The 14,087-nt window shown below is 38.0% G+C and overlaps 1 protein-coding gene across 31 annotated transcripts in view; it reads right to left on the bottom strand.

Annotated features, from left to right (window-relative positions):
* Nucleotides 1-14,087, bottom strand: part of NEB (nebulin) — a 215,745-nt gene that overhangs the window by 101,279 nt on the left and 100,379 nt on the right. For all 31 annotated transcript variants that reach the window (XM_040475065.1, XM_040475064.1, XM_040475070.1 and 28 more), the window contains 10 exons: nt 12,771-12,878; nt 11,368-11,679; nt 9,816-10,019; nt 9,006-9,110; nt 7,939-8,046; nt 6,356-6,667; nt 3,114-3,317; nt 1,220-1,324; nt 971-1,078; nt 269-580 (listed from right to left, as the gene is read on the bottom strand). In XM_040475065.1, coding sequence (XP_040330999.1) covers nt 269-580; nt 971-1,078; nt 1,220-1,324; nt 3,114-3,317; nt 6,356-6,667; nt 7,939-8,046; nt 9,006-9,110; nt 9,816-10,019; nt 11,368-11,679; nt 12,771-12,878 — 1,878 coding nt within the window. The remainder of the gene's footprint in view (nt 1-268; nt 581-970; nt 1,079-1,219; nt 1,325-3,113; nt 3,318-6,355; nt 6,668-7,938; nt 8,047-9,005; nt 9,111-9,815; nt 10,020-11,367; nt 11,680-12,770; nt 12,879-14,087) is intronic.

The following is a 14,087-nucleotide window of genomic DNA, read 5'->3' on the forward strand; positions in this document are numbered from 1 at the left end:
CATGAAGAAAACAGTCTGGAACCTAGGTCACAGAATAAAAGACCTGGTGTAAGTAGGGCTCTTCATCTATACTCTTTGATTCCTATGACATAACTCCTGAAGATGGATTATGTATTAAACAATGTGAGTGGTGTTCTCCTGGGGCTGTGCAGTGCACACTCTATGACTCTATCTGTCCATGGTGGGGTCTACCCATAGGGGCACTGCCTGGACAATTAATAAAGCTAAGTCCTCTCCTTCCATCTTTCCCAAAGTTTGTGTTACGTACATCACTCTGCAGTTCATAGGCCTTCTTTGCTTGGATAATGTCGTTTTGATCAGGTAAACATGTCCAGTGATGCAGGTAATTTCGATAATCAATGTCACTGACCAAAGTCTGACATTGCTTGGCCATCACGATGCCTAACATGTCCACTGGGCTGGAGAACTTGGTCTTCCACTTTTGGAATTCCTTTTTGTACTCCCTTTCACTTTGAATCTTCCCTGCATGTATGGCACACATAATCCTGGGGTCATCTTCTATGCTCTGGGCTCCAATGTGGTGGCCCTTTTGTCTCTCATATGCTTCTTTGTATTTGTACTACAATGAAAGAAATATCAGTTTAGAAACCAAGTTTGAAGACTGTATACACGCTGACTACAGAAAACATGAACATCCGCAAGCAAATGGATAAGAATTTCATATTGCAAACATTTTGGCATCTCTGAATAATTTTAAATTCTTTACACTATCATAAGCAAAAGTGTAGTATATTCATATACCTTCATTGGTGAAGCCCTTCCCTGAGCAACTCTAGCTACAACTCCAAACTGTACTATTCTTCTCTGTGACAACAAACGGAAAACGTCTTACAAAGTAAGAAGCAGGAGTGGGGATATGTGTGGAAATAATTGTGAAATGTGGCCCACCAGCAGCACAGTGGCTGTTCAGCAATGTGAGTCCAGAGGGGGTAAGATGGAGGGCACTTACATCACTGGCAATGTCCCTTGAGGCCTTGGCCCTTTTGATGGAAATAGCATCAGCCCTCAGATCATAGTCCTTCATCTTTGATTCATCCCATCCCTTGGTGTAAAGTTTCTGGGTGGAGGATGATAAACAACAGAAAAAGAAAATTGTTTCAGAAAGTTAATAGGTCAATTCCAGACAGGAAAGTGTAAGGTGGAAAAGTATTTTGAGGAATCCTAGAAAGGCTTAAAAGACAACCAGGAAACCTCTTACTTGGCTAATATTGGCAGAGTTGCTCTTGGCCAGTAGTATTTCTGGGGTGTCCGGCATCACGTGGATGGAGGATTTGTCAGCATTCCAAGCCTCTGTATATAAATGCTATGGGGGAAAAGGAGTAAGAACCTCTGTTAGTGCCCATGTATTACAGTTGTTTTCAAATTTAACACATTTTACTGTAGAAAAGCCTTTTTTTTTTAATTTTTTTTTCAACGTTTTTTATTTATTTTTGGGACAGAGAGAAACAGAGCATGAACGGGGGAGGGGCAGAGAGAGAGGGAGACACAGCATCAGAAACAGGCTCCAGGCTCCGAGCCATCAGCCCAGAGCCTGACGCGGGGCTCGAACTCGTGGACCGCGAGATCGTGACCTGGCTGAAGTCGGACGCTTAACCGACTGTGCCACCCAGACGCCCCTGTAGAAAAGCCTTTTTAAGGCTATTTGGAGGCGAGGGAAGCAAAAGGGTAGTGGGGAGAGTGAAACATGACAATATTTAAACTGCCATATGACAGCTTCATAGCTAATATGAAGCTATATAGTGGTCTTAATTATTATTTTTTTCTGTGAATCTCACCGTTACTCATATGACCTCCAAGGATGGAGCCTGCCTATAGAATTATGATGCAGCAGAAAGCCATTAACACAGAGTTAATCCCAAATTCAAGCCCAACTCCACTATGTCCAAGCTGTGTAATCTTGTGAAAGGTACATAATGCCTCATATTCCTCATTTCTAAGAGCTGGATAATCATATTTTTACTGAGTGCTTTTTGGTGTTTTTTAAACCTACTATTTTTTTTTAAGTTTATTTATTTATTTTGAGACAGAGAGAGAGCTGGGGAGGAGCAGAGACAGAGGGAGAGAGAGAGAATCCAAAGCAGACTCCTCACTGTCGGGAACTGTGAGATCATGACCTGAGCTGAAATCAAAAGTCAGATGCTTAACCAACTGAGACACCTAGGTGCCCTTACTAAGTGCGTTTTGAAGATTAACCATAACATATGTAAAGTGTCTGAGTCATAGTAGGCACTCAAAAGATTTTACAGTGTTTCCTATTGTTATTATTACTGTGGTTGCTGTGATGGGTATGGTATAAAATAGAATTCCTGGAGTTTTAGTACTTCAAGCTTTGGAGTTCACTGAGAGTCAATTTCATATTCTGCACTGAGCACCCAATCTCACTACCCTGAATGTCTGGAAGATGTCCAGGCAGGTGTGGAAGAATTCAGGTACATTAAGTTCAACCTAAAATGTGCACATTAAAGACCCATCCATTGGATAAAGAATGATCCCAGTATCAATAAATAGATTGCTAGAACTCTGAAAAAAAAAAGTGATTATTTATCTTATGTAATGATACTGAAACAGCAGTAGCAGCTCACTTCTCAAAGAGGTTCTCACTTCCACAACCTAATACGGAAGGGCAAACCAAGCAACTATTTTGAGTTGTTCACATTCAAAGAGTCAATGTGGTGCTGCTATAAACACTGTGTTTCCCAGACTTCAGAACAACATGCTAAAAGGCCATATATTCCTTGCAGGATAGATAAAGACAAGTCAATGGTTTGAGTCCGCTGTGCCTAGGAGAATGTACAGGGCAAAGTAATGTATGTGTGGATGTCTCCAGGTCACTGCTCAAACGAGTGTGTCCATTATTCCAGAGAAATTACCCCAGGCTCTGCTTCCTCATGCACACAGAGAATTAGGGGACACAGTGTTGAGAAGAACATGAAGGTCCAACTAGAAATCAAGCAGATGCTCTGTTGAAGACGGGCATGAGAATCAGGCCCATTACATCCCCCTTCTCCGGAAACTCTTCAGGGCATTTCTCACTTTATGAGCCAAATCCATGGAAGGTATGACTCAGGAAATGGAAACAATTGCATACTCACTTTGCTCATCGTCAGGGCATTATTCTTTGCCAGGACAATCTCTGGGGTGTCTGTAATGCATGTGAATTTGAGCTGGTCTGCAGGCTGGCGGTACTTCCTTTCACTCAGGATTTCTCCAGCTCTTTTCACCTTCTCGACTTCTACAGAGCCAATGGGCACCCATCCAATGCCTCTCAGCCACTCGAGATCAGACTTATAAATAGCCTGAAAATGAAATAATGTCAAATATTTATAGAAGTTACCTAGACAGCCTGGTGTCAGATCTTGAGTTAACATATACAGATAATGTGTAATTCTGAATCTTATATGAATTTCTGGGAAGACCCACAGGATTGACTTACTTTGGTGTAGAATGGCTAGCCAAACACTTTGTCCCTGAAGGCAGCTAATGTTTTCTAGTTTAAAGACTCATAAAATCTGTGCTCACTTTGGTAGCACATATACTACCAAACCATTTTAAGGAAATTAGTGACTGCCCCTGATAGAAAGTATTTATTCTCTGATTTGATTGCCTGTACCTCCTTGTGCATCAATAATACTCTGTTAGAATACAGCTTGTTCCTGTCCCATTGGGCAGTGGCCTTCACAACCAGCCATATAACATAAAGATGAACACTACTGGTTGAATACATGTTGAATTAATGTGTTTTCTGGGGACAACCAAAAGGGCATCATTTGATTCTATATACATGCTTCTAAACAAAGAGTACACGTATTTTTACTCTTGTTTATCTTATCCTCAATTCCCTTTCTTGTGTTATAGTTCAAGAAGATATTTTATGCGTCTTTAATTTTTCTTCTTTGAATTTAAGTAATTGGCTAAAGGAGTATTTTTCTCATAAGTAAAGGTAACAATTCTTTTTGTTTGTATGGCTCTTTGGGAAATTTTCTTTTTACAATGCCACTATTTTTATCAGTTTTTCGAAAGTGACAGTTGTCAGAGCCTGATCAAAAAAACAAGGAGCTACTATACCAATGAGGTAGCACTTGAGTCCCAAGGACAATCTACTGGCTGACAACAAAAGTGCCTCACGTATTTCTTTTTTTTTTTTTATTTATATATGAAATTTATTGTCAAATTGGTTTCCATACAACACCCAGTGCTCATCCCAAAAGGTGCCCTCCTCAATACCCATCACCCACCCTCTCCTCCCTCCCACCCCCCATCAACCCTTAGTTTGTTCTCAGTTCTCAACAGTCTCTTATGCTTTGGCTCTCTCCCACTCTAACCTCTTTTTTTTTTTTTTTCCCCTCCCCCATGGGTTCCTGTTAAGTTTCTCAGGATCCACATAAGAGTGAAACCATATGGTATCTGTCTTTCTCTGTATGGCTTATTTCACTTAGCATCACACTCTCCAGTTCCATCCGCGTTGCTACAAAAGGCCATATTTCATTGTTTCTCATTGCCACGTAGTATTCCATTGTGTATATAAACCACAATTTCTTTATCCATTCATCAGTTGATGGACATTTAGGTTCTTTCCATAATTTGGCTATTGTTGAGAGTGCTGCTATGAACATTGGGGTACAAGTGCCCCTATGCATCAGTACTCCTGTGTCCCTTGGATAAATTCCTAGCAGTGCTATTGCTGGGTCATAGGGTAGGTCTATTTTTAATTTTCTGAGAAACCTCCACACTGCTTTCCAGAGCGGCTGCACCAATTTGCATTCCCACCAACAGTGCAAGAGGGTTCCCGTTTCTCCACATCCTCTCCAGCATCTATAGTCTCCTGATTTGTTCATTTTGGCCACTCTGACTGGCGTGAGGTGATACCTGAGTGTGGTTTTGATTTGTATTTCCCTGATAAGGAGCGACGCTGAACATCTTTTCATGTGCCTGTTGTGCCTCATGTATTTCTAGAGAGCTATTGTTTTCAGCTTCTTAGAAAAATTGTCTCAATTTGTACAATTCATTCTTAAACTTCCTTGCACAAACAACAGAACATTATCAGAAAAATGATAATACAATCAATTCATTTGGAAAATTAGGTTGTGTTAAACCAGCGATTCTGAACCTGGCATCAATGTACTTGAATAGAAAAACATACTATCTTTATTTTTATTAAACTCTAATTGAAATACAATATTTATTTTGATTATAAATATAGGCTATAGATCATAATAGCATTAATACTACATAAGACTTTGTCAACAATAAAAATCACAAATATTTTCATATCCTATTACGTTGTTGCAGACATCTTGAGATATTTATGCTCCTTCTTTGAAATTAAACTAGTTCTTATACCCAGTGCTACATTTTTTAAGTCTTGAAAATCATGTCTATTCACTACATCATAGATTATGTTAAATATTTATGTTTTTTATTTGCGAGAGAGAGAGAGAGAGAGAGTGCATAAATCTCAAGCAGGCTCTATGCTCAGTGCAGAGCCAGACATGGGGCTTGATCCCACGACCCAAGGATCACAACCTGAGTGGAAATCAAAGAGTCAGACACTCAACGGACTAAGCCACTCAGGTACCCAAAGTTTAATATTTTCATAACCATATTTCAATGTGATCAGTTTCTTCTGAAACATATATATGTTGCATTTTATGCATTTCATGACATTGTCTTGAGAAGTTGTCCATAGGTCTCACAGGATGCCAAAAGATTCCATGGCATAAAAAAAGTTAGAACTCCTTTAAAAAATCTTTTAAGGGGCGCCTGGGTGGCTCAGTCGGTTGAGCGCCGACTTCGGCTCAGGTCACGATCTCGCGGTCCCGTGAGTTCGAGCCCCGCATCGGGCCCCTGTGCTGACAGCTCAGAGCCCGGAGCCTGTTTCGGATTCTGTGTCTCCCTCTCTCTGACCCTCCCCCGTTCATGCTCTGTCTCCCTCTGTCTCAAAAATAAATAAACGTTAAAAAAAAAAAAAATTAAAAAAAAAAAATCTTTTAAATGTGCTGATGGGTCAGCACCAAGGAAGTAATCTGTCACATGGACCTTCCCTATCCCCCAAAGGAAAAAAAAGGTAATTAACCTAATTTGACCTCCTTCCCTTTCCCCTAAGGGAAGGTGACCTTGTCTGAAACAATCCTTTCCATTCTTTTGCTAATAACCTCCTTGCCTTTATCCTCCTCCCTATAAAAACCTTTTTTTTTTTTTCCTTACAACTCTGGAGTTACCCTCTACTTGCTGGATGGATTGCTGCCCCATTAATGAATTGTTTAATAAAGGCATTTAGATTCAAGTTAAAATCAACAAAAATAAACACATGCTGATGAATATTAGGCCCACTCACATCACTCTGAAGGTCATATGCCTTCCGAGCCTGTATGATGTCGTTTTGATCAGGCAGACAGATCCATTCATGTAGAGGATGTTTGTAGTCTATGTCGCTTACAAGGACCTGACACTTCTTGGCCAACACCAATCCCAGCATGTCCACTGGGCTGCTGAATTTGGTCTTCCACTTCTCAAAGTCCTTCTTGTACTCCCTGTCACTTTGGATCTTGGCCACATGGATGGACCACATTATCTTGGGGTCATCCTCAACATTTCGAGCCCCAATGTGATGGCCAAGCTGTTTGCGGTAGCCTTCCTTGTACTTGTACTAAAAAAAGAAAAAAGATATGAGTTTGATAAGAACATCTCATTTATATAACATTTTATAGTTTCATACACACATTATTTCTTTTGATTTTTCCTTTCACTAGTGTGAGAGAGAAAGGCTAATATTATCAACCCCATTTTATAAAGTAGAAACCTGAAACCTAGAGGAATTTTAGCTGATTTGTTCACAATCACATCACAAGTAGCTGACATTCAAGTAGAGAGCTTCTAGTTCTTAATATTTTTCTGTTCTATTAAACTATATTACCTACTTCACATTTGATTGCTTAACAAGGAAATGTAAAACATCTTGTACATTCTAAAAAAACATCTGCTTAAAGATGTGGCTTTTTCCTAAAAATGTATTAAGAATATTTTAGAATCTATCTTTTAGAATTTATACTGAATGTCCTGATCAAGAGAATGGGCTACATGTAGATGATCTCACCAGAAAATATCTTCCTGTTAGGTCACTGAACTTTCACCATGAAAGAGTCATGCCTTGGGTTACTGTTCCATACTTTTAGAATTCAAGAACAACATGTTATGATTCATCTTATCATAAGATGATCATAGTGTGGACTTTTCCAGCTGTTTTACAGCCAGAGAATGTTTTGATAATAGAAGGAATGAAGCCTAAGTCTAAGGCATGGAGCCCTCCCAGAAGAAGGAAAGCCTGGATTTGGGTCCTCAGGAGTCATGGTACAGAATAAGGGTGCCAGATACTCTCAGGAGATGTTTCGCATGAGAAGGAAAAGCTACAGAGAAGAGAACAAGCTTCTCTTCTCAATTTGTTCTTACAACCGTTAGGGGCATCTTCAGAGTTACATCTCACTAAAAGTTACAAAGGATGAAACAAAACTCTAAAACACATCTGTCATCTAGTCTTCCTTTGATGCCAGAATGGATGGAAGTAGCAGGAAAGAACTCACATTTATATTGACTGATGTACATGTTCTTTCAATGTCTTCTACAAACATCCACAGCATTTGCTGCTCAACTTCTAAGGCTCAAAAATATGAACCCATTTTTAGGGTCTATAACACCCTCATTTTACAAGAAAATACCTCTAACCCCAACTGATTAACAGGTATCATCATGGACACATCATCTTGTGGTTTGCTTTGTTTTTATTGGCAACTTTATACATGGTGGAATTACCAAATGAAATTGAGACTTGTAGGGACAACCAAAATTCTGGCAAGAAAAATTATAAAAGCTGCCATTTGGGAAAATCTCTAAGAAATGCCTCTTCCAAAAACATCAACTTACATCGCTAGCGATATCTCTTGAGGCCTTGGCTGCCTGGATTGGAATGGCATCCAAACGCAAATCACAGCCTTCCTTCTTGGACTCTTCCAAAGCAAGTTTATAGAGTTTCTGTAGAAAAGAAAGTCATTACTCATTATTCCTTTCATTAAAAAATAAATCAGGTTATTATTAAATTTTCCCTGTCCTCATTTAAACTATAGAAAGAAATCCATAAAATCAAATATTAGGTGGGTTTCTACAAAATTGCTTTGTAGGTGCCTAAGGATTTTAAGGCACATGTTCTAAACTTGGAGGTTTTATTAATTGGTAAGTTTAAAACACACACACGCACACACACAAATTATCTTGGGGGGAGATCAGCCTGTGGTTGCCAAAATTTTGTTTTACCGAACAAGAATATGTAAAAAAAAAAAAATACTATTTACTATCACCATTATAATATAAAAGAAAACCATCTTAATACTAAACAAGGAGAAAGAATAAGGACATTATCTTCAAATTGAATATATTTGAATGTATGAAAAACTCAAAGTGTTATATATATATTTTTATCATTTTGCTATGGACTATCATCACAGACCATGATCAATATGTAGAGCAGGGTTTCAAATAATCACCCTGATGAAAATACTAGTCCTGAGAGAGATGCCTACAAAAATACTTGCAAAGAATTTGCTTAAAGGGTAATGCTTAAAGGGTAACCAGAGCATTACTGAAACAGCAGAATACCAGAGGGCATGACACCTCACTGGGTTCCAACAGTGCCTCCTAAATAGCTGTTTAATCAAATAATGGCTTGATACCCACACTGACCTGTAGGAGAAGACATCAGGAGTGTAATTCCCATTGAAATATTTCTCCATAAGCATTCCATTCCCTGCTACCCTGTTGCTACAAGGCTGGCTACTTTGTGGACCTACCACACAGCCCGAAATTGAAGCAAGAGAGAACTCTATTCTACTGACGTTACTTTGGAGTGTGTATAAGTCAAACCATGTTACTTAGGAAACCGTTACAATAGTTCATTTTCGCCTTTCTGTTCATTATATGATCAATAGTTTACTCACATCACTGTAGTTTATTCGGTTGAGTTTGGCTAGCATGATTTCTGGTGTATCTGGCATGACATGGATTGTTTTCTTATCATTGTCCCAGGCTTCAGTATATAAGCGCTATGAAGAAAGAAATTAGAAAAATTATTTTGGCATTCAAAGATGCTTTTCTTTTGATATGTGTCAGTCACCTCTCCTCTATACAAAGTAGAAATAAAATTACTTAAGTTGCATCAATTCCTACTTTTCATGTAGATAAATTACTATTTCCCAGAGTATTTAGCTTACTAGTTTACTATTTCATTGACTTGGTTGTTACTGTTTCTTATTAAAATTATTTAGCAGTTCTGAAAAGTATAAATGGGTTGCAGTATTTAAAATCTGTAATTATATGGGGCGCCTGGGTGGCGCAGTCGGTTAAGCATCCGACTTCAGCCAGGTCACGATCTCGCGGTCCGTGAGTTCGAGCCCCGCGTCAGGCTCTGGGCGGATGGCTCGGAGCCTGGAGCCTGTTTCGGATTCTGTGTCTCCCTCTCTCTCTGCCCCTCCCCCGTTCATGCTCTGTCTCTCTCTGTCCCAAAAATAAATAAAAAATGTTGAAAAAAAATTAATAATAAAATCTGTAATTATGAAATAATTAAGTGCATAGTATTTTTAACAGCTTAATATTTTGAAGTATTAAGTAACTATGGTATTATAATGGAAAAATCATTTACAAAGGTATCATAAATCCTATAGGAATTATAGGAATACTGTAACATGTCAAAATTTTTACCTTTTTCGATGGTAAATTCCTCTACCTAACAGTGAGGAATAAAAACTCACCTTACTCATGTTTATAGCATTGCTCTTTGCCAGCACCTGCTCTGGAGTGTCAGTTATGCTGGTAAATTTCAGGGTCTCCGGACGCTGACGGTAGATATTATCACTCAGTATCTCTGCGGCCCTCTTGGCTTTAACCACTTCCACAGAACCAATCGGAACCCAGCCAATGCCTTTCAACCATTCAAGGTCTGACTTATATAAATTCTGCAAATGAACAGATAGGAAACACATTTACTAATTAGAATTTTAGATTCATAGTCACAAAATGCCTATTAGGGAAATACAAAGTATTTGTGAACAAATAAAGCTCCCAGCATAGCTGATCACTCATTTAAAAGTATTATTGAATCCTGAGAATATTTTTTCCCCCTGAACATTTTTTGGTACAGAGGATTATACCAATATGATAAAAGAACTTTTGTAAAATGTAGAAGACACCTGCCCTTGAGGGTAGTACACGATTTTTACACAGAAGTAGAGCTTCTCTAGCTCTGAAAAACGTGCTCTAACTGGGTGTTGTATGTAAGTGATGAACCACAGGAATCTACCCCAAAAACCAAGAGCACACTTCACACACTGTATGTTAGCCAATTTGACAATAAATTACATTAAATAACAAAAAGAAAAAAGAAAAATGTGCTCTAATAGCTCCCAGTAAGACCCCACACTCAGACCAATGCTGCTGCAGTCACAAAAACTCTTTTGCCTTTTTTAAAGGACAAGAGGTGAAATTTAACTACAGTAATGAGTTTCAGCATATAGTAATGTTAACCTTTGCAAATCACGCTCTCACATTTTTAAAATGGAGATATAATTGACATGTAATATATTAGTTTCAAGTGTACCACATAATGATTTAGTATATGTATAGACTGTAAAATGATCACAATAAGTCAACATCTGTCACTACACATAGCTGCACTTCTGGTGTGTAAAAAGAACTTTAAAAAAAATCTTTATTTCCGCCTTCAAAATCACAAAATATCAAGTGTGTAATGTGGTGTTGTAAAGATAATATATATTTCTCTATTCATTTTATTTTACTATCAGTAGTACATGGTAACTGTTAACAAGAATTAGATGATTGGTTTTGAAAAAGACAGTAATATATTAGTATTTCCCTGTCAGTAGGTAGAAAATATGAAATGTTTGTTAAAATGATTTAGTATAATATACTTCTGTTCCCACTTTCTCCACCTCCCTCCATGCCAACATGTATTTCTCTCTCTTTAAGCCAAAAATATGCAGCTATATACTTCTGAGGACTAAGTTTCACCTAACTCATGCAAAGGAAGCCTGAATTACTAGGAAGAAATGTACCTATATACATAATTGATAATATATATTTTATTTCCTCTTTTACATATGACTTTGGGGGGAGAAAAACTGTGAAATAAACTGTAGTGCTTCCAATAGGAAACTCTTTTTAAACATTTAATGGTATATTGTTTAAAATATACAAATAAATTCCAGTCTCCTGGCACTAGTCAGAATTTAAGGACATGTTTCAGATCTTCTTTTAACATGCAGAACCAGCATCAGGGATACTCACATCACTCTGGAGGTCATAAGCTTTCCGAGCCTGGATGATGTCATTCTGGTCCGGCAGGCAGGTCCATTCATGCAGAGGATGTTTATAGTCCACGTCACTGACTAAGGTCTGACATTTCTTGGCCAGAACGATACCAAGCATGTCCACTGGGCTGCTGTATCTGGTCTTGTATTTCTCAAATTCTTTCTTGTACTCTCGGTCACTCTGCACTTTGGCGATGTGGAGAGACCACATTATCTTGGGGTCATCGTGTACTGCTCGGGCACCAATGTGGTGACCCAACTGCTTACGGTAAGCTTCTTTGTATTTGTACTGAAAGAGAAACCAGTAAATAAGGAGGGAGCACCAAGGGCTATTTCCTGTCATTCTTTTTGTGATGAGGCTTTTCTATGAAATCCTTAAGACGCTAGGGTACATTCAACATGTGCTGAGATGCTACACATTGGAAAACACTTCCAATGAAAAGGATGTTGTGCTCATTTGCACGTTTCTACAGAATAATTCCACAATGATCACTTTATATGATGCTAAAAATCTTTTTTTGATAAAAAGAGACTAAAAAGTGAACTTTGAGTGAGTTCAATTGTAGTGATAAACAGTGTCTCAGAAGTTGGTCATATGGGTGGACTCAACTGAGATTTTCCTAATCTTTTTTCTAGGGCATTCTGAGAAATAATTTTCCTCTGCACAAATAGTCTGGGAGTAGTAGTTTAAAAATGGGTGAATTTTGTTGTTTGATAGGTTTAGAGTTTCAGTTTTGCAAAATGAAAAAGTTCTGGAAGTCTGTTGCTCAGTGTGAATACACTTAACATTGCTGAACTATGTACTTGAAAATGGTTAAGACAGTAAATTTTATATGTTTTTAAACCATGATTAAAAAGAAAAGCCTATAAAAATGGACAATTTCTATTATTCAGATTAATATTTAAGTTGTCCAGGAATCTGATATCTTCACTTTTAAGGTAAAAGAATATGCAGACATATCTTTTTTGCTATCCTATGCCCTTCCTCGAATCAGGAGGGAGAACTCCATTAAATCCCGCTCCTTTTCTGGCATCTTTGTCTTGAGTGTACCCTGAGGAGAGCTCATGAGGTTTTATGAGCTACTAGCTCAACATATGTCCACCTAGCCTTAATGAAGGTACCCAATCTTATTAAACAAAGACCAAAGGACAGGAATCAAAGGAACTACATTCCAGTTCAGACTTTGTCTCAATGATGCTTGTGATCTTGGGCAGGTTACCTACTGTCTCAAACCCTAATTTATTTGCCTGTACAGTGAAGGCAGTTAAGGTGGAAGACTACAGATCCATGGATGATGACTATAGAGACATCCATCTGTGTTTCCCTGCACAGAGGGCTGGCCTGTTGGTAGCAAAGGGAAGGACTTGTTCAGCTCTTACATCACTGGCAATGTCTCGGGAGGCCTTGGCAGCCACAATGGGAATGGCATCACTTCTCAAGTCATAGCCTTCTTTCTTGGCTTCTTCCATGGCCTGGCGATAGATGTTCTGAGGAAAGAAGTAGCAACATTCATTCATTCATTTGTGTATATATATATATATATATATAAAATTTATTTTGAGAGAGAGAGAGAGAGTGCACAAGCAGGGGAAGGGCAGAGAGAGGGGAGAGAGAGAATCCCAAGCAGGCTCCATTCTGTCAGTGCTGAGCCTGACACAGGGCTTGATCTCACAAACAGTGAGATTACCGACCTGAGCTGAAATCAAGAGTCAGACACTTAACTGACTACCTACCCAGGTGTCCCAGAAATAGTAGCTTTTACATGTAATACTTTCACTCTAAAAATGTATTTTTGTCCAAAGAAGACTGCTTTGGATGCAGAATTAACTGCACTAATATGTTCAGCTTTAAATCTTAAACACACACACACACACACACACACACACACACACACACACACCTCTTTCTTTTACATTCTATTTATCCAAGCTATTTAAGCTGAGATTTTACATCTGGCAGGCTTTAACACTGCAAGTTCTCTTTACACAAATCCTTACAGATTTTAGACGTGAAATCAATAGCTTTCAAATGTGTTGGATTGTTCAGCCCTTGCTCTTCTCATCAAACAGCCAAGAAGTGTTGATTTAACTCCAAATTTGAGTTAGGGACAATTTTACTAGCAAAGAATATGATTACATAACAATACACAACACCACCTTAAATATGTGTCTACAACCAAATAGTGCTGAACTAAGGATAATGTGTTCCTGAATGGCTTTGTTAATATATATTTGCTCCATAATTAATTTTTTATTTAAAAATTTTAATTATAAATTGTTAATTTATTAGTTAAAAACACAAAACTAATTAAAATATATTTGATAATTTATTCTGTAAATTGGAAAAACACCCACTATTCAGTTTCTACGATAGGATAGATACACATAGAAGGTGGAATGCAGGTGCTGTGGGAACACAGTTTGAGAACCAGTGCATTAAACAAATCATCTATACTAGAAGTCTTCATTCAGCATTTTTTGCTTGTGAGCCACCCACAAGAATTTGACCAAATCCTATATACTGATAAATTTAAAATAATTGCTAATATTGTTTTTTAATTAATCAATAATAAAGTATGCATTGTGATAATTTTTAAACATAAAAAGTAAAAATTTATTGGATCTCTTAATGTTACTTTTGTGATTTATAGGAAATCACAGTACCTTGATTGAAAGCCTTGAAAACAGTTTTGGTGG

This window comes from Herpailurus yagouaroundi, unplaced genomic scaffold (genome assembly GCF_014898765.1).
Source record: "Herpailurus yagouaroundi ecotype Mexico unplaced genomic scaffold, PumYag 140, whole genome shotgun sequence".
NCBI lineage: Eukaryota > Metazoa > Chordata > Mammalia > Carnivora > Felidae > Herpailurus > Herpailurus yagouaroundi.